General features: G+C 40.2%; 1 protein-coding gene across 24 annotated transcripts in view; it reads right to left on the bottom strand.

Annotated features, from left to right (window-relative positions):
* Nucleotides 1-719: 719 nt before the first annotated feature.
* Nucleotides 720-16,973, bottom strand: part of picalma (phosphatidylinositol binding clathrin assembly protein a) — a 38,443-nt gene continuing 22,189 nt past the window's right edge. For 3 of the 24 annotated variants that reach the window (XM_076749883.1, XM_076749881.1, XM_076749879.1), the window contains 10 exons: nucleotides 15,868-16,020; nucleotides 15,307-15,390; nucleotides 14,784-14,864; nucleotides 13,973-14,083; nucleotides 11,501-11,629; nucleotides 10,960-10,990; nucleotides 10,036-10,135; nucleotides 4,323-4,382; nucleotides 3,714-3,815; nucleotides 720-2,126 (listed from right to left, as the gene is read on the bottom strand). In XM_076749883.1, coding sequence (XP_076605998.1) covers nucleotides 2,112-2,126; nucleotides 3,714-3,815; nucleotides 4,323-4,382; nucleotides 10,036-10,135; nucleotides 10,960-10,990; nucleotides 11,501-11,629; nucleotides 13,973-14,083; nucleotides 14,784-14,864; nucleotides 15,307-15,390; nucleotides 15,868-16,020 — 866 coding nt within the window. In that variant the 3' untranslated portion in view covers nucleotides 720-2,111. The remainder of the gene's footprint in view (nucleotides 2,127-3,713; nucleotides 3,816-4,322; nucleotides 4,383-10,035; nucleotides 10,136-10,959; nucleotides 10,991-11,500; nucleotides 11,630-13,972; nucleotides 14,084-14,783; nucleotides 14,865-15,306; nucleotides 15,391-15,867; nucleotides 16,021-16,973) is intronic. The other 21 variants (XM_076749894.1, XM_076749895.1, XM_076749892.1 and 18 more) reach the window with 13 other exon arrangements.

Raw genomic sequence — 16,973 nt, 5'->3', positions numbered from 1 at the left:
GACACTAGCAAAATATGATATTGACTAGTGACAAAAAGTAAGGCTATGTCAGGCTCTGCTGCTTTGATTTTGACCTTTCTTTTGAAAGCCTCACAACTTCCTCAATCCTGTATCATTGGACAAAGCCCTTTCAGGGAAACCTTTTAAAGTCACATTATTTAACACATAAAAATGTGTACAATTACAGAAAGTAAGTAAAGTCTAACTGACCACTCAAAGTGCTTTTACAACACGAGCCAGCATTCACCCATCCACACACACATTCATACACTGGTGGCAAGGTGCCACACACTTACTCATCACAAGCAACAACCATTCACCCTCACACACCAATGGCACGGCATTGGGAGACATTTGGGGTTCTGTGTCTTGCCCCAGTAAAAGTCAGATCAGCTTGTGGGAAAATGGACAACATTTCCAACTAATGATGAGCAAAGCAAATGATGAAAAGCACTGCTCCCTGTCACTACGACCTCTCCTCCAGGGAGATTCAAAGAAGTGTTCCCATCAACCACCCTGCCTTCACTCACCACCACTCGACCCCTGGGATCCCACGCTTCATGACGATGCTTCATATATATGGAGTTCAAGCCTTCTGTTGCCAACCTCCATAAATCAGTTTGTTACACTTCCACTTGAACTCTCATTATCGGTACACTCAGTACTCATCAGTCCCCAAACCATTTTTTATCTTTTGGTAAATAAATATGGAGTCAAAGTGTGGAAGCTTGCACTTTATTGGAAAAATCAAAACAAAAATATCATCTGCAGGGACAATGCAGAAAATATGCTCAGTTAATGAATCAAGGGCCACTTTTATGTTCAGACCATCTTTCATACCTGCACCCGCCCATTCCTGTGATTGGCAGGATAAGTTCTATATACACAAAGCACCGATCAACAGTGCTCTATTCTCCTGCACAGCTAGACTACCCCGACCCTGTCCCCACCCATCTGTTACCAGTCTGACCTGAACCTACACCCAGTGCCTCCCCATGCCCCCGCATTGTCCTAACGCCCCTGTGCTTGCTTATGGAAACATGATCTGAGCATGAAAGGGACCCTGCACATTCAGGTTGGAAAAGGGCAGCCAGCAGCTTTGTTAAATGTAAGAATAAATGGCATGCCAAAAGCGTCATAAGCATAATGCAGATTCCTTTCCAATGCAAGGCTGCCTCAATCACAAAATGTAGTGCTTTTGCTGATGCGAAAAATGTTCCCACGCCAAATTCAGAAAAATCAACCCCACCAATTTGAAGGTGTTAATGGATTATTACGTTCATACACATCCTCAATGTGACCCCTCCAGTCACAGATAACCGTACAAGGCATCATCCGAGTACAGAGAATATTTCGTGCCCCAACAGCAAAAACATGTCATCTCTTTATATTAACTATTCTTTTTAAAAAATCATCTCAATCACTCAAAATCCAATTCTACAATCAATCTTACCTATGTATAAACCTGAAGACCGTCCGCAAGGTGGAGGTCAATGACTAGTTACACTTACATTTTTTTAATGTCATCCTCTCTGTAGGTAATCATAAATAAATACAAACAATACACAAGGAATGTCTACTGCAAACAATACATAAAAAAAAGAAAGAAAACAAAAATGTGTGGTATGAAGAGGAGTTTGCAATTATTTTCTTAATCTGGGGATGCTTTAAGAAGGTAATCATGATTGATAATCAAAAGAAGTGACTCTCGCAGCCTCACCTGGAGAAAGAGGAACAAAAAAAGACAACTCAAACAGTGTGACAACAACCCAGGTACATAAACAGTGATGTCAGAAGCTCTCCCTGTGAGTGCTGTGTTTCTCTTAGTCCAGGGTACAGTAGGGGCTGATCTCTGTCCACATGGTGTTGAATGGCAGAACACAGTCTTCTTCTCCTTCAATGACTTAGACATGACTAGACGGGCACAACGTCCACTGTGATGCCTCTCTGAGATGGCCAGAGTGGCTCCCAGTCACCATGATTTTATTCAACAAGTCTTATTTGGGCCTTTCATTCTCAGAGAGAGGTGAGTTCATTAGAGGCAAACTGCAGGTTTGCTTGGACAGCTGACTTTGTCATCTTCAAACAGGAAAGACTCCCCTCCTCTCAGGTTACATAAACTGCATCTGGTGAGACAAAAAAAGCAACAATGTCAACTTTTCATTTGGAACACAGAAAATAGTTGCAGACCCAGTAACGCAAGACCAGTATCCAGGCTGCTAATGTACTCCAATCCAGCACTGCATGTGCAAAAAAATATTTATTCTGTGAGTCTCTGAGGGTTGAAATATGTCTGCGATATCATCACATCAATAGCAGCCATTTTTTGGTGCAGACGGTAAATCAGACATTCTGATTTTGTCCTTGCTAAGTTTTACTATTGACAGCTATTTAACTTGCATATGTTCATAGTAAGAGTCATGTCAAAACAGATGCCTGTGTGAAACTGCAATTTTGATTCTCCAACTCATCCAATCTCTATTCAGCAGGAGACAAGACATGTGCAGAGTGTGCAAAGCAACCAGCTGCAGAGTGGAGTGTAATAGCATCTCACAGCAAAGTGTTGTGACTGGCACCCAAATCAGCCACTTAATGTCCTGTTCTGCCGAAACAAGGTGGAATTAAACCTTCACTTTGTTGGCACACTCTGGATCTGGAGTGGCAATTAAGCACACACAGAGGATGAGCTGTGCTTGTGAGGAAGGTTACAGTCTCCTAATCCTCCCCAAAGATCTGATGTTTTTGTCTAATTGATGGATTCATGAAGCCTGTTTCCATTGCAATTTGTCGTATTTCGTTTTTATCGACGCTATCGAGACTTTTCCACCTCAGCCAGCTGTGTTACAACCTTTTCTCTGAATTTCAACCACTGTTTGGTGCACAAATTGAAAATGTACATAAAAACAGGTGGGTGGAAACACATTTACTGAATGATTTAGAAGTTTGCATGGAAACACAGTGTTAAGTGTGATTTGAGTAGTGAACAGTCAACGCTGCCTGCCTCTGTCTGTAGTCACAACTCTGAAGACTCACTCACCATAGTACAGCACACCCACAGCACTGATTGGTTACATGTAATGAGTACTAGCCTATCAAAATTGAAGGCTTCTGTGCCACAGATGGGCACAGAGAGTGGAGCTGCTCCAGTCAGCGAGCGGAGCTGTGAGTTGCAGGGAAGGCAGCAGATTTTACCGAAGGTGCAACAAACATCACTATGGTTCTATGAGGACACGCAAGCCCAGTTTCCCTGTTCGCCACTGAAAATGCTCAAAGTCAGAGCTTATACAGGATTTCACTCAATGTGTGAGAGAGGTGGCTTTTAAATCACTTGCTGTTCCCAAACCCAATCATTGTGTTTCAGAGTAAAACACAGCACACATCTGTTGTGTCTTTCACTGAAACTCTGCATCGAGATTTACTGAATTATTAGTTTAAAAAGTAAGAGCGGCTACGTCACACTATGGTGGTTAAATTTTGCAATAAACCCACAGTTCACATGCATACTGCACCTTAGGGGGGATCTGTATGGATTATGGATCAAGTACATTTGGTTACACCACTAAGTGGAATACATTTCTGTATCATCTCAGAAAATGTCCCAAGTCACAGAAAGATCATGTAATATGGGAGAAGGAAACAAGCGTTTCTCCGGTTCAGACAGGCTGGGTCACTGAGCTCAGGCATGGAAGGGGTGGGATGTACACATCCATTACCTGTGCACCAGGATTGGCGCCAAAGGGGTTGGCTGGCCTTATCCCAGGCTGGCTGTACATCATAGCTGGCTGTGTCATCACCATGGAGCCCATGTGAGGAGGCTGATGGAAGAGAAAAGAAAACACAGCATGGATGAATTATATTGCTTAAACCAAAAAACAAACAGAACCTCCCAAAATAAGGTTCTGGAGGTAGTTGCTGTCATTTCCATCTGCTCTAAAAAAAAAACTGTAGCAGTAAGGGAAACTAGCCAGTTTCAGTGATGGCAACACGACTGAGCATCATCACTCATCACCCAAATATAACCCTGCTGCTGCTGCTGTCTTTAAAGGACTCTCAATTCAGCCTGTTGTGCTGGCTGGAATCATCTTTCAATAAGGATTTATTCCTTCTAGAATAACATGTCAAAGTATTAACACTCATCCTCAATAATAAAAAAAATAACACGCACATTGATGGATGCCATCTGTTCTGTTCTGATTTCAGAATGCAAGAAGTTTTTGCATACTATGCTACAGACCAATGAATATATAAGGAAATGTAGCTTGCGGAGACCGTGTGTGTGACAGGAAGTGGAATCCTGCTGAATAAAGTCCCAGCTGACTTACCATTGCATATGCCATCATGCCCGTTGGTGTAGTTGCAGGGAAGGCCATGACAGATGGAGCCTGAGGTGACACAAAAAAACAAGATGATTCCTTCAACAGAATCAGGACACAGCTCCCATTTAGTCACTTCAGCATATGTTTAATTAGAGAGACTGAAACAAACCTTGAGCAATCTATCCTGCAACATGGCACGATGAAGACTTCAAATCGAAATTATTCGCTAGCAATTTCAATTAATTTCATATTCAACCTCTGTTAAGGGTCAAAACGGTGCTTAGCAGGAGGAATTGTTTCTGTTAAAAGAGCAGTGACAGGACAAAGCTCATCTTGTTCAGACTTGCTAAGTTTACTGATGCTTTTCACTCCATTAAAAAGTAAACTCATCATATGCCTGCAGAGTTTTCATTGTAGATCATGAATGCAGCTCGAATGGGAGCATGAAGGAAGATGTTTATGCCACAAGACACTTACAAAGTTGAAAATGTGTAAAATGTTACCAAAAGATTGCACTGAAACAAGGAAATAACTGACAGTAAAAAGGACGGTGTGTTGAACCCTGGGGGTAAAAGTTGGTTTGAAGGCAGGTGCGGAGCTCCTTGTGGAAAGAGATTAGAGAGAAAAATGTACAGACCCTTTCTCTGAGCACTCCTTGCTTCCCCAACAGCCCCTGCAGTGATAACAAACCCAGATTTGTCTAACGCCCAGCCCTCTCGGGAAGGATACGTTTCATTAACTATTCAGTCATTGGCGAGGGAGGCGCAAGTGAGTCAGATGTGACACTGGTGCCAAAATTGGTGCTTTCATCACAGACTGTGCTTGTTTCATTGCTCTGTGAGCTCTCCATCAGAATTCCTCCTCACTGACAGTGTTTGGTTTGTTTCAGGGACATCTCACTTAGTCTTCTTCAGATAGTCAATACTGACATGATAAGGCTTGTTTTTTGGCATGCTGTTAAGGATTATCCTTTAAGGTCTGATGGATGTGGTGTGCATCTGCTTCTTAGTGTATCAGCATCCTTCAACTGACCAATTCTTCTGGCTTCATCAAAGAACACGCATCAGCTTTGGATCATCATCTGACATTTTACCACATCATCAATGACTCGTGTGCTGTCAGCATGATCACAAGCACTGAGACTACAAGAAGAAACTCCTTCGAGCATTTGACCAGATTGAGACTACAGAGATTGAACATTTAACATGAAATAAAAACAGGTGAGATAAAGGGTTGAGAGAATGACAAGAGAAACAGCTTCTAACTGATCCAAATGACTTACTACAGTACATACAACACAGTTCTTTTTCCACATTGGTCAATAAAGGTGTCCAGTTTTACAATTGATGGTGGGTTACATGAGCCAACCATAATGGGAGAAGTCTTTTTCAGTCTTCCCCATTTACATTTTACAAGAGGCTACAACCACACCTGGATGGGCATGAAACTGTTCAGGCTGAATGTTTACTTGTTGGATTTTGGATCTTATCAGTAGCTGTTTCGGTGGTTTATTCCAGACTGTAACAAAGGAGCCTTGTGAGTATAACTGAACTCACTTCATTGCTCTGATCAGGGTTCTAAATTAACTTTTTTGATCACCAGCCAATGTGGCTGGTGACCTTCTAAAGTTACCAGCCAATCAGAATTTCCACTAGCCAAATTTTTTCCCGGTGAAAATAAGAGAGATTATGAGTGCCACTGAATGCATTTGATCATTTTTGAAAAATGCACAGAAAGTACAACACATGAAACAAAATATACACAGAAAGTGCAAACATTTAATTTATACAAATAAAAAATGCTGTCAGATTTATTATTTTATAAAAGACATTTTTCCAGTAAGTATTTAGTATCATTACATTCCTAATAAAATGTATTTTTCCTTTCAACTTAAAGTGTTTTTGCTTTCCTTCTTTAATAAGAAATACATATAAGTAACAGCCATGACTTAAACACTTGCAAAAAAATTGCATTGGTAATAAATTGATATATGTATGTACAACTAGAAAACACAAATAGTGCAGCAGTCAGTATTGCAGACTCCTTAGGCTCTCCTGATGACTTCGGGCACTCTCATGGTCCTTTACTGCCTCGACTTTAAAATTATTAGTCCCCACCACAAAATTATTCGTCTTGTTTTTTTCTTTCGTGTACATGCGGCAATCGTTACAAAACATGACGGCATTTTCGTGATCAAACACAAGTCATTCACGACCTGTCAGCCATTTAGCGTTAAACTTTCTTTTCTTCGTTTCGCACGCTTTGTCGACATTCTCATCCCCTGCCTCCTTCCTCTTCTCCCCCCAGACGTCTGTCCCAGCCACGCATTTAGTTTAACTTTACTTTTTACTTTTAGCTAGCTCAGTCTCCTATTACACGCCGCCGTTCATTCTTCTTCTTTGTGTTTCCGTGGTTTCTCGCGCCGGTTGCACTACAAACTATAGTGTGCCTGCGCACAGCCAATGGGCGTCTTGTACGTCATCACGTAGCATTACGACCGTGTTCATGGGAAATGTAGGACGGACTGTCCGGGAGACAAATGACCAAGAACTGTAGAGCGGCTCTGACTGACATGATTGCCTAATGCATTACCGGCCAAATTGGCTAGTAAGTTTTTATTTACACCCGCCAATATGAATTTTAACCCGCATTTGGCGGGTTGGCGGGTGTTAATTTAGAACCCTGGCTCTGATGAGCATTTTCTCTAATAATTTAAGATATCGACTTTGAAAAAGACCCAAGGGGAAGCAGCAAACATTTCAGTGCAATAACAGCACACAGTCTGTGATCAATCTGCAGTCATGTGAAACAGTAATGGGAAGATGGAAATGAGCCAAAGCTCCAGACCCACCTCAGCTGTCATTTCAACAGTCATTCAATAGCACATCATAGGTATACATGAGAAATTGTGGCAATCATGACACCAGTTAAAGAGAGTAAAAACAAAACACTTAGGAGTCAAGATAGCATTGCAAATACACAATTGAGGAAAGGCTGAAGGCCATCCAGGAAAGTCTGAATTCCAGAATCACTCATGACACTGGCAAGTCTGCATGAAAGGGAAGGGTAGAGAAAGCTTGATTGGGCATTTCTTGGCAGAAGAAAAGCACGGAATACATTTTAAATAACAGTAACCTGATACTGGCTGAAAGCCGAAATAAAGTGGTTCCAAACAAGTGTATACTATACAATAGAGTATACGGTATTACCGTGACCAGTTAAAAATCACTTTGTAGGACAGCGTGACATGCACGCAGTTCAGATGATCAATGCTCACACTAGGAAGCACCAATCCTAACTTGTAGCATACCAGAATGTCATTTCCTCAGCTAAAAGCCTCTACCAAGCATTGCCACCCAAACGAAACATAATTCATACAGCAATAAATTATATGTGCATGTAACGAAAACACAAAAATAGCGCACATCAACGGTACTACATCTGCTGATTTCACCACTTCACACAAACCACACAAGCCTGGTATCAAAGCAGAGAATCTGATGATCACAAAGATGTCTGCTTCCTCACTGTGCGATGAAAACTCGGTGAGCTAGCAGCCAAAGAGTAGCAGAAAAAAACTTTGCTAAATCATAAAGTATGTCTTACTTTTGCTGTTTTGTGGTCAAAAATTAAAATTTCAGCTCAAAAAAACACTGCTAATGTCTCCTCCTATGACTCCTATGAGGTCCTGGTTGTTTACATAAAGAGGAGGGGGTTTCTAGATTGGAGGGAGCGCTCTTCATTGGATAACCTATCTCTGGTGTTCCTTCTGGATCGTCATTGGTGTTTCTATGATGAATATGGGTGCTGCCCCTTGATTCTCTTGACTTTGACTGGTCGATTGAGGTGTCGATCATCAAAATAGACCAATGGGTCCCTGAGCTATTGACCGGTCTAATTGCGCACTTAGTTTCACCGCACTGTCTCATTTATACGTGAATGAGCACAGCGCTTACAGAGGATTCTGCTGAGCAGCCCGAGGTGTTATTTTACTGTTTTATTTCGTCCTTTTATAAGAGCTAAGAACAATAGCAAGCAGAAAAAAGGCACAGTCACCTTTTTCTCGAAAAAAAAATTCAACCAGATACATTAAACAGAGTGGACTTCATTTTTGTTATGACGATGCTACAATTATGATGGTCCCCTATAGACCTATATGTGCAGCATTTTTTGTTAATGACGGGAATGAAACTGATACTGTTGCTATTTTTAGATACCGCGGCATACCTTATTACCGGATTACCTCCCAACCTTACTATACAGGCCTATTGATGTTCACTGGTTGTTGTAGCTTTTGTCAGTTTCTAGATGTTTATAGATCATTGAGAATTGCAGTACATTTATCAACTGTGGGAGCATAATGATCTGTAATGCAAATTGTAGCTGTTACTGTAGCTGTTGTCACAAGCATTGCTTTGTGTGTTTTAATTTCACGATATTGATGTTTGAAGTCATTATATGTAAATGTGAAAATAAATCTACACTAGTAACACTTAATCCCTTGTTGTCTGTCACAAAACTGAAGCGCACTCAGTTGCCAACCTCTGCTTAAAGATGTATGTCCACAAAATTTCCAGTTGTAAAAGACAGTAACAGAACCTAGCACCAAAGTCTTACGGGTCTTACAAAGTTCAAATTATGGGGAGCTCCAAGTTATGAGCCCATTAAGTTTTTGTCAGAAAAGGCCCTTAAGGTCAGTATTATTACAGAGAATGCTGGGAACACTACAATTTTATTCTCCATTACTGACCAGCTACTAAAGCCTGCTCCCACCCGTTCCCAGTTCTCTGCACCAAATTGTGAAAAACTTGCATCGTTCTGCAATAACAAAAGAATTTCAATTAGAACCAACCTTCCTGCTGAGTGTAGCTCCTCCACCTCATGTTTTGACCCTGTACCTACAGCATTTTTAAAGTGGGTGTTTGATAGTGTTTCTAGTCATGTCCTGAAGATGATAAATATATCTCAAACAAACTTCTAAACAGCTGTTGGGAAACCCTTATGCAAGAAAGCCCACCTGAGATGGTAATGCACTCACGCATTATAGGCTAGTTTGAGTGCAAATCAACTCCTTTCTGTAAGAAAATAATATGCTGGAGGAATTTCAGTCAAGCCTTGGAACAAACCGCACCGAAACATAATATCAGTGACCTCAGACTAAATTAACTAAATTAACTAGACTAAAATAAGGTCTCAGCAAGAACTGAGACCTTATTTTAGTCAGAATTTAGATCTAAGAGCAGCATTTGATACTACTGATCATGATCTTAATCAATCGTCTTGAACAGCTGGTTGGTCTTTCTGGCTGGTTTAAAACAAACATCAAACGGAGAAAGTTTTATGTCAGTCTTGGAGATCATGTGTCTGAGAAGCATGACATCTGTTTTGGGGTTCCTCAAGGCAGCTGCCTTGGTCCATTACTGTTCTCATTATACATGCTGGCACTTGGTGTCATCATTAGAGAACATAATGTACGTTTCCATAATTATGCAGATGACACTCAAGTGTACATCTGTGCTGAAGCAAATGATGTTGCAGCTATAGACTAACTGTCTTTCAAAATGGTGGTTGTTTGATTATTCCCCTGATATCCCCATATTCATAGGCCTTACAGGACTATGGAGGAGAGCCACTGCTATGAAAGGTGGCTGAAAATCTATTAAAGCCCATGTGAATTGCTCTTTGGGTGTTTACTGGCAGGCACAGTTAAAGGCCTTACCATGGTTGCTGGGTTCCAGGTGGTAGAAGGAGCCATCTTGGGTTGCCAATTGTTTCCACCTGTCATCTTCTTTTCACCTGGCTGACTCCAGTGAAGATCACTGCAGAGAGGTAAAAATGTTAGTCATATTTTGTATGCAGTGGCAGGGACAAGAAGTTACATGCCCCATTCCAAAAATGTTGAGACACTGTGTAAAACATAAATAAAACAGTGAGTGATAATTTGCTAATTCTTTTTGACATATACTTAATTGAAAACAGTACAGAGACAATATAATGTAATACATTTTTAAGTTTTCCAGGACTGAATGAGAGCGTAGCAGCAGGCAGCCACGAAACAGACAGCAATATAATCCCTCTGGGTGTTTGCGCACTGTCAATGTACACTTGCTACAGGCTCAGATTGCTATAATAAGTGCCTGACAACATTATGCAAAGGATCCCGACATAGATGCCTTTTTGTTAAAGAGTAAGATGCTTTTTGTTTAACCATAAACAGCTGCTATACTTTTCTCATCAAAGCCACCACACTCCATTCACAGAGACAGTCATTTTCTCATAGTAAAACACACACAGTACCGGGTGTACTTTCACATCTTACTTGGGGATTATTTTCACTGGACATTATGACTACAGAGATTTAAGTATATTGGGCTTTTGAGGTAGGTTCACTACTTTGTGAAACATATAATTGTGTAAAGAATATTAGTACGTGGGCTTTTCTTTTCTTTTTTAAAGAAAAAAAAAAAAAAAAAAAAACACTGATAAGGACCTATGGACCTGAAATAAAGTTGAATTGAACTGAACAATTGTTGTGAACACAGTTCATTTGCAAATGCCTGATTCTGTTTTTATTGATGATTTACACAGCGTCCCAACCGGAATTTTGGAATCAGAGTTGGAAATATTACTTGTGAGCACTTACTTCTTTGCTGTGCCATTGCCAATTCCTAGATCTAAAAAGAGACAGAGGCAAAGAAATGAATGCACAGCCACAAAAAACACACCATTTAGACAATAGAAAATGTAGAAAAACGTATCAAATTTTCTATTTACCCTTTACGTTTAATGCTAATTTTACACATTTGATATTTATGTTTGTTGTTACTGATACTGTTTGGCCTAAATATCACCTCATCTAATAAACTGCTTGCAGCACAATTCAATAGAATGTTTGGGGCCATGGTCACAAAAACCACAACAACAAAAAAATATATAATACATATTATATATGGAGTGAATTTAATAGAAGGCATTCAGTGTATTGTTTGGTGAAATGAAAGTCATTACATTTCGACACGTATGATTCCAGTGAATAATTTCCAGTGAAAAAAATAACCACAACCAACCAAACTCTGAATCAGTTCATCTGTGAGTCCAAGTGAACACTTGAAACTCCCTCAAGGTGCTTGCAGTGCTGCTGTTACAGAAAATAAAAATAAAAATAAAAACAAAAGGGAACTTACTTCCAACAAGATTGGCCAGTGAGGAGTCCAGGTCGTTGGACACCAGTTTGTGGAGCTGTTGGCCATTGGAAGCCATGTCCTGGTTGGGTGAGGATGCCACTGTGGGTTTGAGGATGCCACCTAAAATATCTTAATTAAAAGTGGGCAGGACAAAGGGAGAGGAAGGGAAGGGACGGGAGGGGAGGGTGAGAGGTTGGGGGGGCCCAGAACAGGTGAAGACACAATGCAACAGACATAACACAAGAACACACAAAGACAAACACACAACAGTACAAAACATGCACAGACGTGGACAGAGAGAAGATGATGAGCGTGGATGAAGCAAAAAGCAGGACTCAGAAAAAACTGATCAAGCCATGACATTGTGAGAAGAGTGTATGTGGAGTCAACTCACCCAGTCATGCAAATGCCATGCAAAAAGCCAAGGCCCCAGGGAGTGGGGGGACAAAGGAAAAGAGGGAAAAAATAATGTTGTGAGATCATGAGCAGCAAAGAACCAAGTGAGTAAGAGATCCAATGTGTGCAATGCAGCATTTCCAAACACCAATTTATTCTTGCAAAATGAATGATGATACAATGGTAGAATTATCATACACTAATGAGGCAAAGTCTTTTACCTCAGTCACACTATAGCAGTACCGTTAGTAACAGTGTTCATCAAAATTAATTAATTAATTAAATATGTGCTTTCTTACAAAATCTGTCTCAGCGGCACATAATGTTAAAAACAGCATAGAGGCCATTACACACAAATTAAGTTTCCAGTGATGGGCTCAATTGTTAGTAATTATAGCGTCATCTATTTAAAGTGATATTTAGATTTTAAAATACTATACCAATAGACAGTAAATGCAGAATCTCTAAAACTGAAATTCTACTTATTTTAATCACAGGTCAAACTAGAATGACCACCTTGCAACACGTCAAGTTGCAGTTTACATCCATGTCTCTCCAGTATGGTGTAATAAATGCAGTGAAGACTTTGAAGGAATGTATTTCTTGCAAAATGGAAGCTCTCATGATATTGACATGTATGTTTCCAGTGAATAATTTCCAGTGAGAAACATGCTGTCTTCGCTTAAAGACTATTTTCCCAGAGGAGTACAGAGGACTGATAGAGAGCTTCATCACATGGTGCAACAACAATCACCTGAAGCTCAATATCAGCAGAAAAATGTGATTGCTTCACACACATCTTCAACAGCACAGAAGAGCTATACAATCAGCACAGCTTCAAGGTGAATGCTCAAGATTAGTGACACCAACTCTATCTGACCAAATGTGAAATACGGTCACAATCTATTTGCTGGCCACAGCTGTTGCTGGCACAGAGGCATAAACACATCTGAAGCGAACAGTTAGCTTTATCAAGTGTGGTGGTTTTCAGTACTCAAATGTTTTTGTGATTTCAGAGCCCACTTTAAATTACAATAGTCAACAGGCAAAAAGCATTCTGAACGCGACTTCCACTCACAGAAAACACACAACACACAATGAAACCACTTCATTTTTCACACCTGAGCATGCTAATGAGAAACATTCTGATGAGATAATGCATAAGCAGATATTCAAAGATAAGAAATATGGATGAGAGCACTCTAATGTGCTCAGCAGGATGTTTGAGTAAACGGCTAACTCTCACCAATGTCACTGTCTTGTGGTTATGTTTTGAGGAGTCTATTTGATGGACATAAAATGTCTTTCTTCCATTAAAAACTCCTTATTGAACCGTTGTAGTGGGTAATACTATCATTTGGATGGTTAATAATAACCAATATACCACATACGCAGGCTGACAGTGAAGTAAAAATATCCACAAATTCATTACTCTTCCTTTGCCAACACGCTCAGAATTGTCTGTAAAATCAGTGAAAAACACTTATTACTGAAAATTTGAAGTGCAAGGTTACCCAGCACTGTTTTCTGAAATCCTGAATAAGCATGGGATGGCCGTTGCACATTATGAGAACATATTTGACAATTCTAAAAGAAAAAAGCAAGCAATTGATTATAAATAAAACTTCTATGATTACTGGTAAATATTCCAGTGCATGCAGACATTCTTTATCCTTCCTATTATCTAACTGAGAAAGCTTTCTTCCACCACTTAACCTATTTGATGCAATAGTTAAAAACAGATTGAAAAAGTGGGCTGGTTATGAAATGCAACCATGCACTTCAGGTTCTGCCACTTTCATGTTGGTTGTTAATGTTTCCTCCTTTGTTTGTCAAGTAAAGATTGTTCCCTGGCACCAACAAACTGAATATTTGCCTTTTTGTCATCCTAAGGAAATCCATTCTCATAGCCTGATGATGCATGAGAGCTTGGTTTGGGATATGCTCAGAAGATTCATCATCCACATAAACCCCACACACTGACAAACAAATCAGTCCAGGATTTTGGGTGTCAATAGGCTCAACATGATCCATGGGAAGAAAGAATGTCAATGTGTGTAGGAACGTAACACTTACCTGTTGAATCCAGGTTGTTGGCATTGGTGTTGTTGCCAAATACTGAGTCAAAGTCAACGTTAAGGCCTCGAGAGTTCTGTGGCTGCTGGGATGTTGGGGAGGCTGTAAACCCTGGTGAAGCAAAGAAAAAACTATCAGGATCCAGATATTAACGTCTCAGCAGCTCTGTTCCTACCAACACAACCACAAGCAAATGCGTAAAATGCTACCATTAGGCAACCATCCTCACCACCATAGTTGATTCATGTTGATCAGCTGCAGAATACTTTCAAGACAACTATGTCAAGGCTGACAGTACCACACTCTTGCTGGTTCTTAAGAACCCTCAAGCTGTGACAATTAAGTGATTAAACAATTGATCAGCAGATGAATAATCAGCAACTTTCTTCATAGCTGACTGGTGTTTCCACCTTTCCCAACCTGAAGACTTGCGATTTACTTTTCCATGTGACAGTAAACTTAAGATTGGGTTTTCTACTGTTTCACCTGAAGACATCACCTTGGACTTTGAGAAACTGTGATGGACATTTTTCACTGCTTTGATGTTATATATGTTATAAATGATTAATCGAGAAAATATATAATAATGACATATGAAAATAATCATTATTTGCTGACCTAAGGAGCTCACACAAAACCCTGACATTTACCATCTGCCTTTAAATCACAGGCACATTTTTCAGTCACATTCAGCTGCAGTTATACCGTAAAAGGATGAAGAAAAACAAAAAACAAAAAAGGTACATCAAGTGTATTGGGTTGGATTTCTGAGTAGGACTTGTAAACCTGTGATCAACCTCGGTTTACCTACCTCTGAATAGACCAGCTATGGCAGGGGGCTCAGATTGGAAGAGAGGAGTGGTGTTGTAAGGGCTTGGCCCACAGAAGGAGTCTGACACACAGCAACAACAGCAGACAGGCAAAGAACAAGACAGAGAAAGAAGAGGGAGGAGGAGGGGAGAAGATTATGAAGACCAGAAAAAACAGAACAGTGAAAGAGCAGCAAGGAAGCTCAGCAACTGTGGGAATGGCTTTTTAAACGGAGAATAACAAAGATCAGGATTTGCAGGACAAAAGCAGAGGAAGCCGGCACTCATCACATGGCTAGACTAAATACAGGGCAAAATTCAGGGAAACACTCCACTAGTGGCTAACCACAAAACAATGCAGGCTCACACACATTGGCTTGGAGGAAGCAGGGAAGGTGGCATGTTCAGCAGGAACACTCGGTGTAACACTCAAGCCAGTTCTGCTCATGACAACTCACAAATGTTACACATCTCACTACTCTCATGTCAGCAATCCAGCAGCCAGACAGTTGTCCACCATAATACCTGTGACAAATGTCTCTATCTGTGCAGCAGTATCAAGATCAGATGCCAGGGAGGAGCTTGAGTCAAAAAAGGGATTGTAATGATCTAGAGAAAAACAGAAATGCTGCTGATAAAGAAGGACATCCATGCATCAAAGGGTTCTGGGCTTTGAAATACAAACAGAAAAACAAAAAGTAAATAAAAGATTAAACAGCCTAAATCAAAGAATGCTAAGAGCTGACAAAATAAACATCAAGAACTGAGCCTGATTGTGGAAGGAAACAAATATTTGGAGAGGGGGCAGCAAGCCAGATGTTTGATGGATGTGTGCATAGTGTCGAGAAACAGTATGTTCTGACCAGTGACCCTGAATCCCTTCAGGCATTTCCTCCATTTCTTTCCCTACTGCTCTGAAATACTCTGTTATATATTCACTCCATACCCAATCTACATTACAGTGAGTTGAAATCATCAGCCAGAATGTTATGAGACTTCTTAAATCAGTATGACACATTACTGTAACATGTTGTGCGGACATGAAATGAGTAAAAGAAAAGAGAGGATGCAGCAAATCAGTCCCACCGAACACTTCATGACTAGGTGTCCAAGAGGACAGGCTGCCAGCGTCTGAGGACGCCGTGGACAGGTGGACAGCATCGACAACAGGTAGTGTGAGGAAAGGGTTTGACATTGGAGGGGATTCTTCCACGGCTTCTGCAGCAGAAGTGAAAGGATCTGAGTGGGCAGAGGGGGAGAAAAGGATGACAAAGAAAAAAAGACGGAACAGAGAGATTATGGTGGAGAGGAGGGTGACAAAAGTTAAAAAGACAAGTTAAATAAGTGCATGCAAAATGACGTGCAGGGGGGAAATGTGAGTGATGCAGGTGAGAAGGATTAAAACAGTGTTAGAGATACAGCTACAGGCTGCTATTGTGCATTCTATTGCACTGTTCTTATTGCCCAAAATTTTAGGCCTAATGACCAACTTTATCACAACCACTTTGAATAGTCTACAGGATTCATTATCAGAATGGTCAGAGTACAGCATAGGGGCTGATATCCAAAGACATCTGTGCAAACAATGAAACCACTGTGTATGATGTTTGTGTTAAATATGTCTGCCAGCTTCTATATATGGTAACACTTCCAGATGCTGTAATTATATAGCATTTTCAAAGGCCACAAACAACACACTCAAACTTATTACCTTGGCCCACATTTAAAATATGAATGTTTGTCAGGCCTGAATTACAAAAAAAATCCAATGTACCTTAACTTGTATTTTGGATAGGTTTTCCCAAATACAATAAATAACAAAACTAATTAAAAAATGAAAGAGTATATGTGGCATAATTTTAAACTACACTTGAAGTCTGCTCACTACTATCTTTAATTACACGCAAACACTGCTGTCTTCGGTGCCAAACATGTTATTTACATACCTTCTGATATGAAACTGGAGTGAAAAGCACACAACATTATAAAGAGATATGAGACAAGGTTGCAACAGCAACCTGGCACTCTGCAAATCAAAATCATGCTCTAATTTTTTTTTTTTTCTTACAAGAAAAAAGTGCAAATTCCAAGTTGTATACAAACCAGTTTCACATACAACTCATGTATCAGTAGCAAGTTACATCGAGTACTTCAGGTATAGTAATATGCCTCTGGCAAACAAAGTGCTTTAC

The sequence above is a fragment of the Chaetodon auriga genome, chromosome 15, assembly GCF_051107435.1.
Source record: "Chaetodon auriga isolate fChaAug3 chromosome 15, fChaAug3.hap1, whole genome shotgun sequence".
NCBI lineage: Eukaryota > Metazoa > Chordata > Actinopteri > Chaetodontiformes > Chaetodontidae > Chaetodon > Chaetodon auriga.
This window is presented reverse-complemented; position numbering and strand designations above follow the sequence as displayed.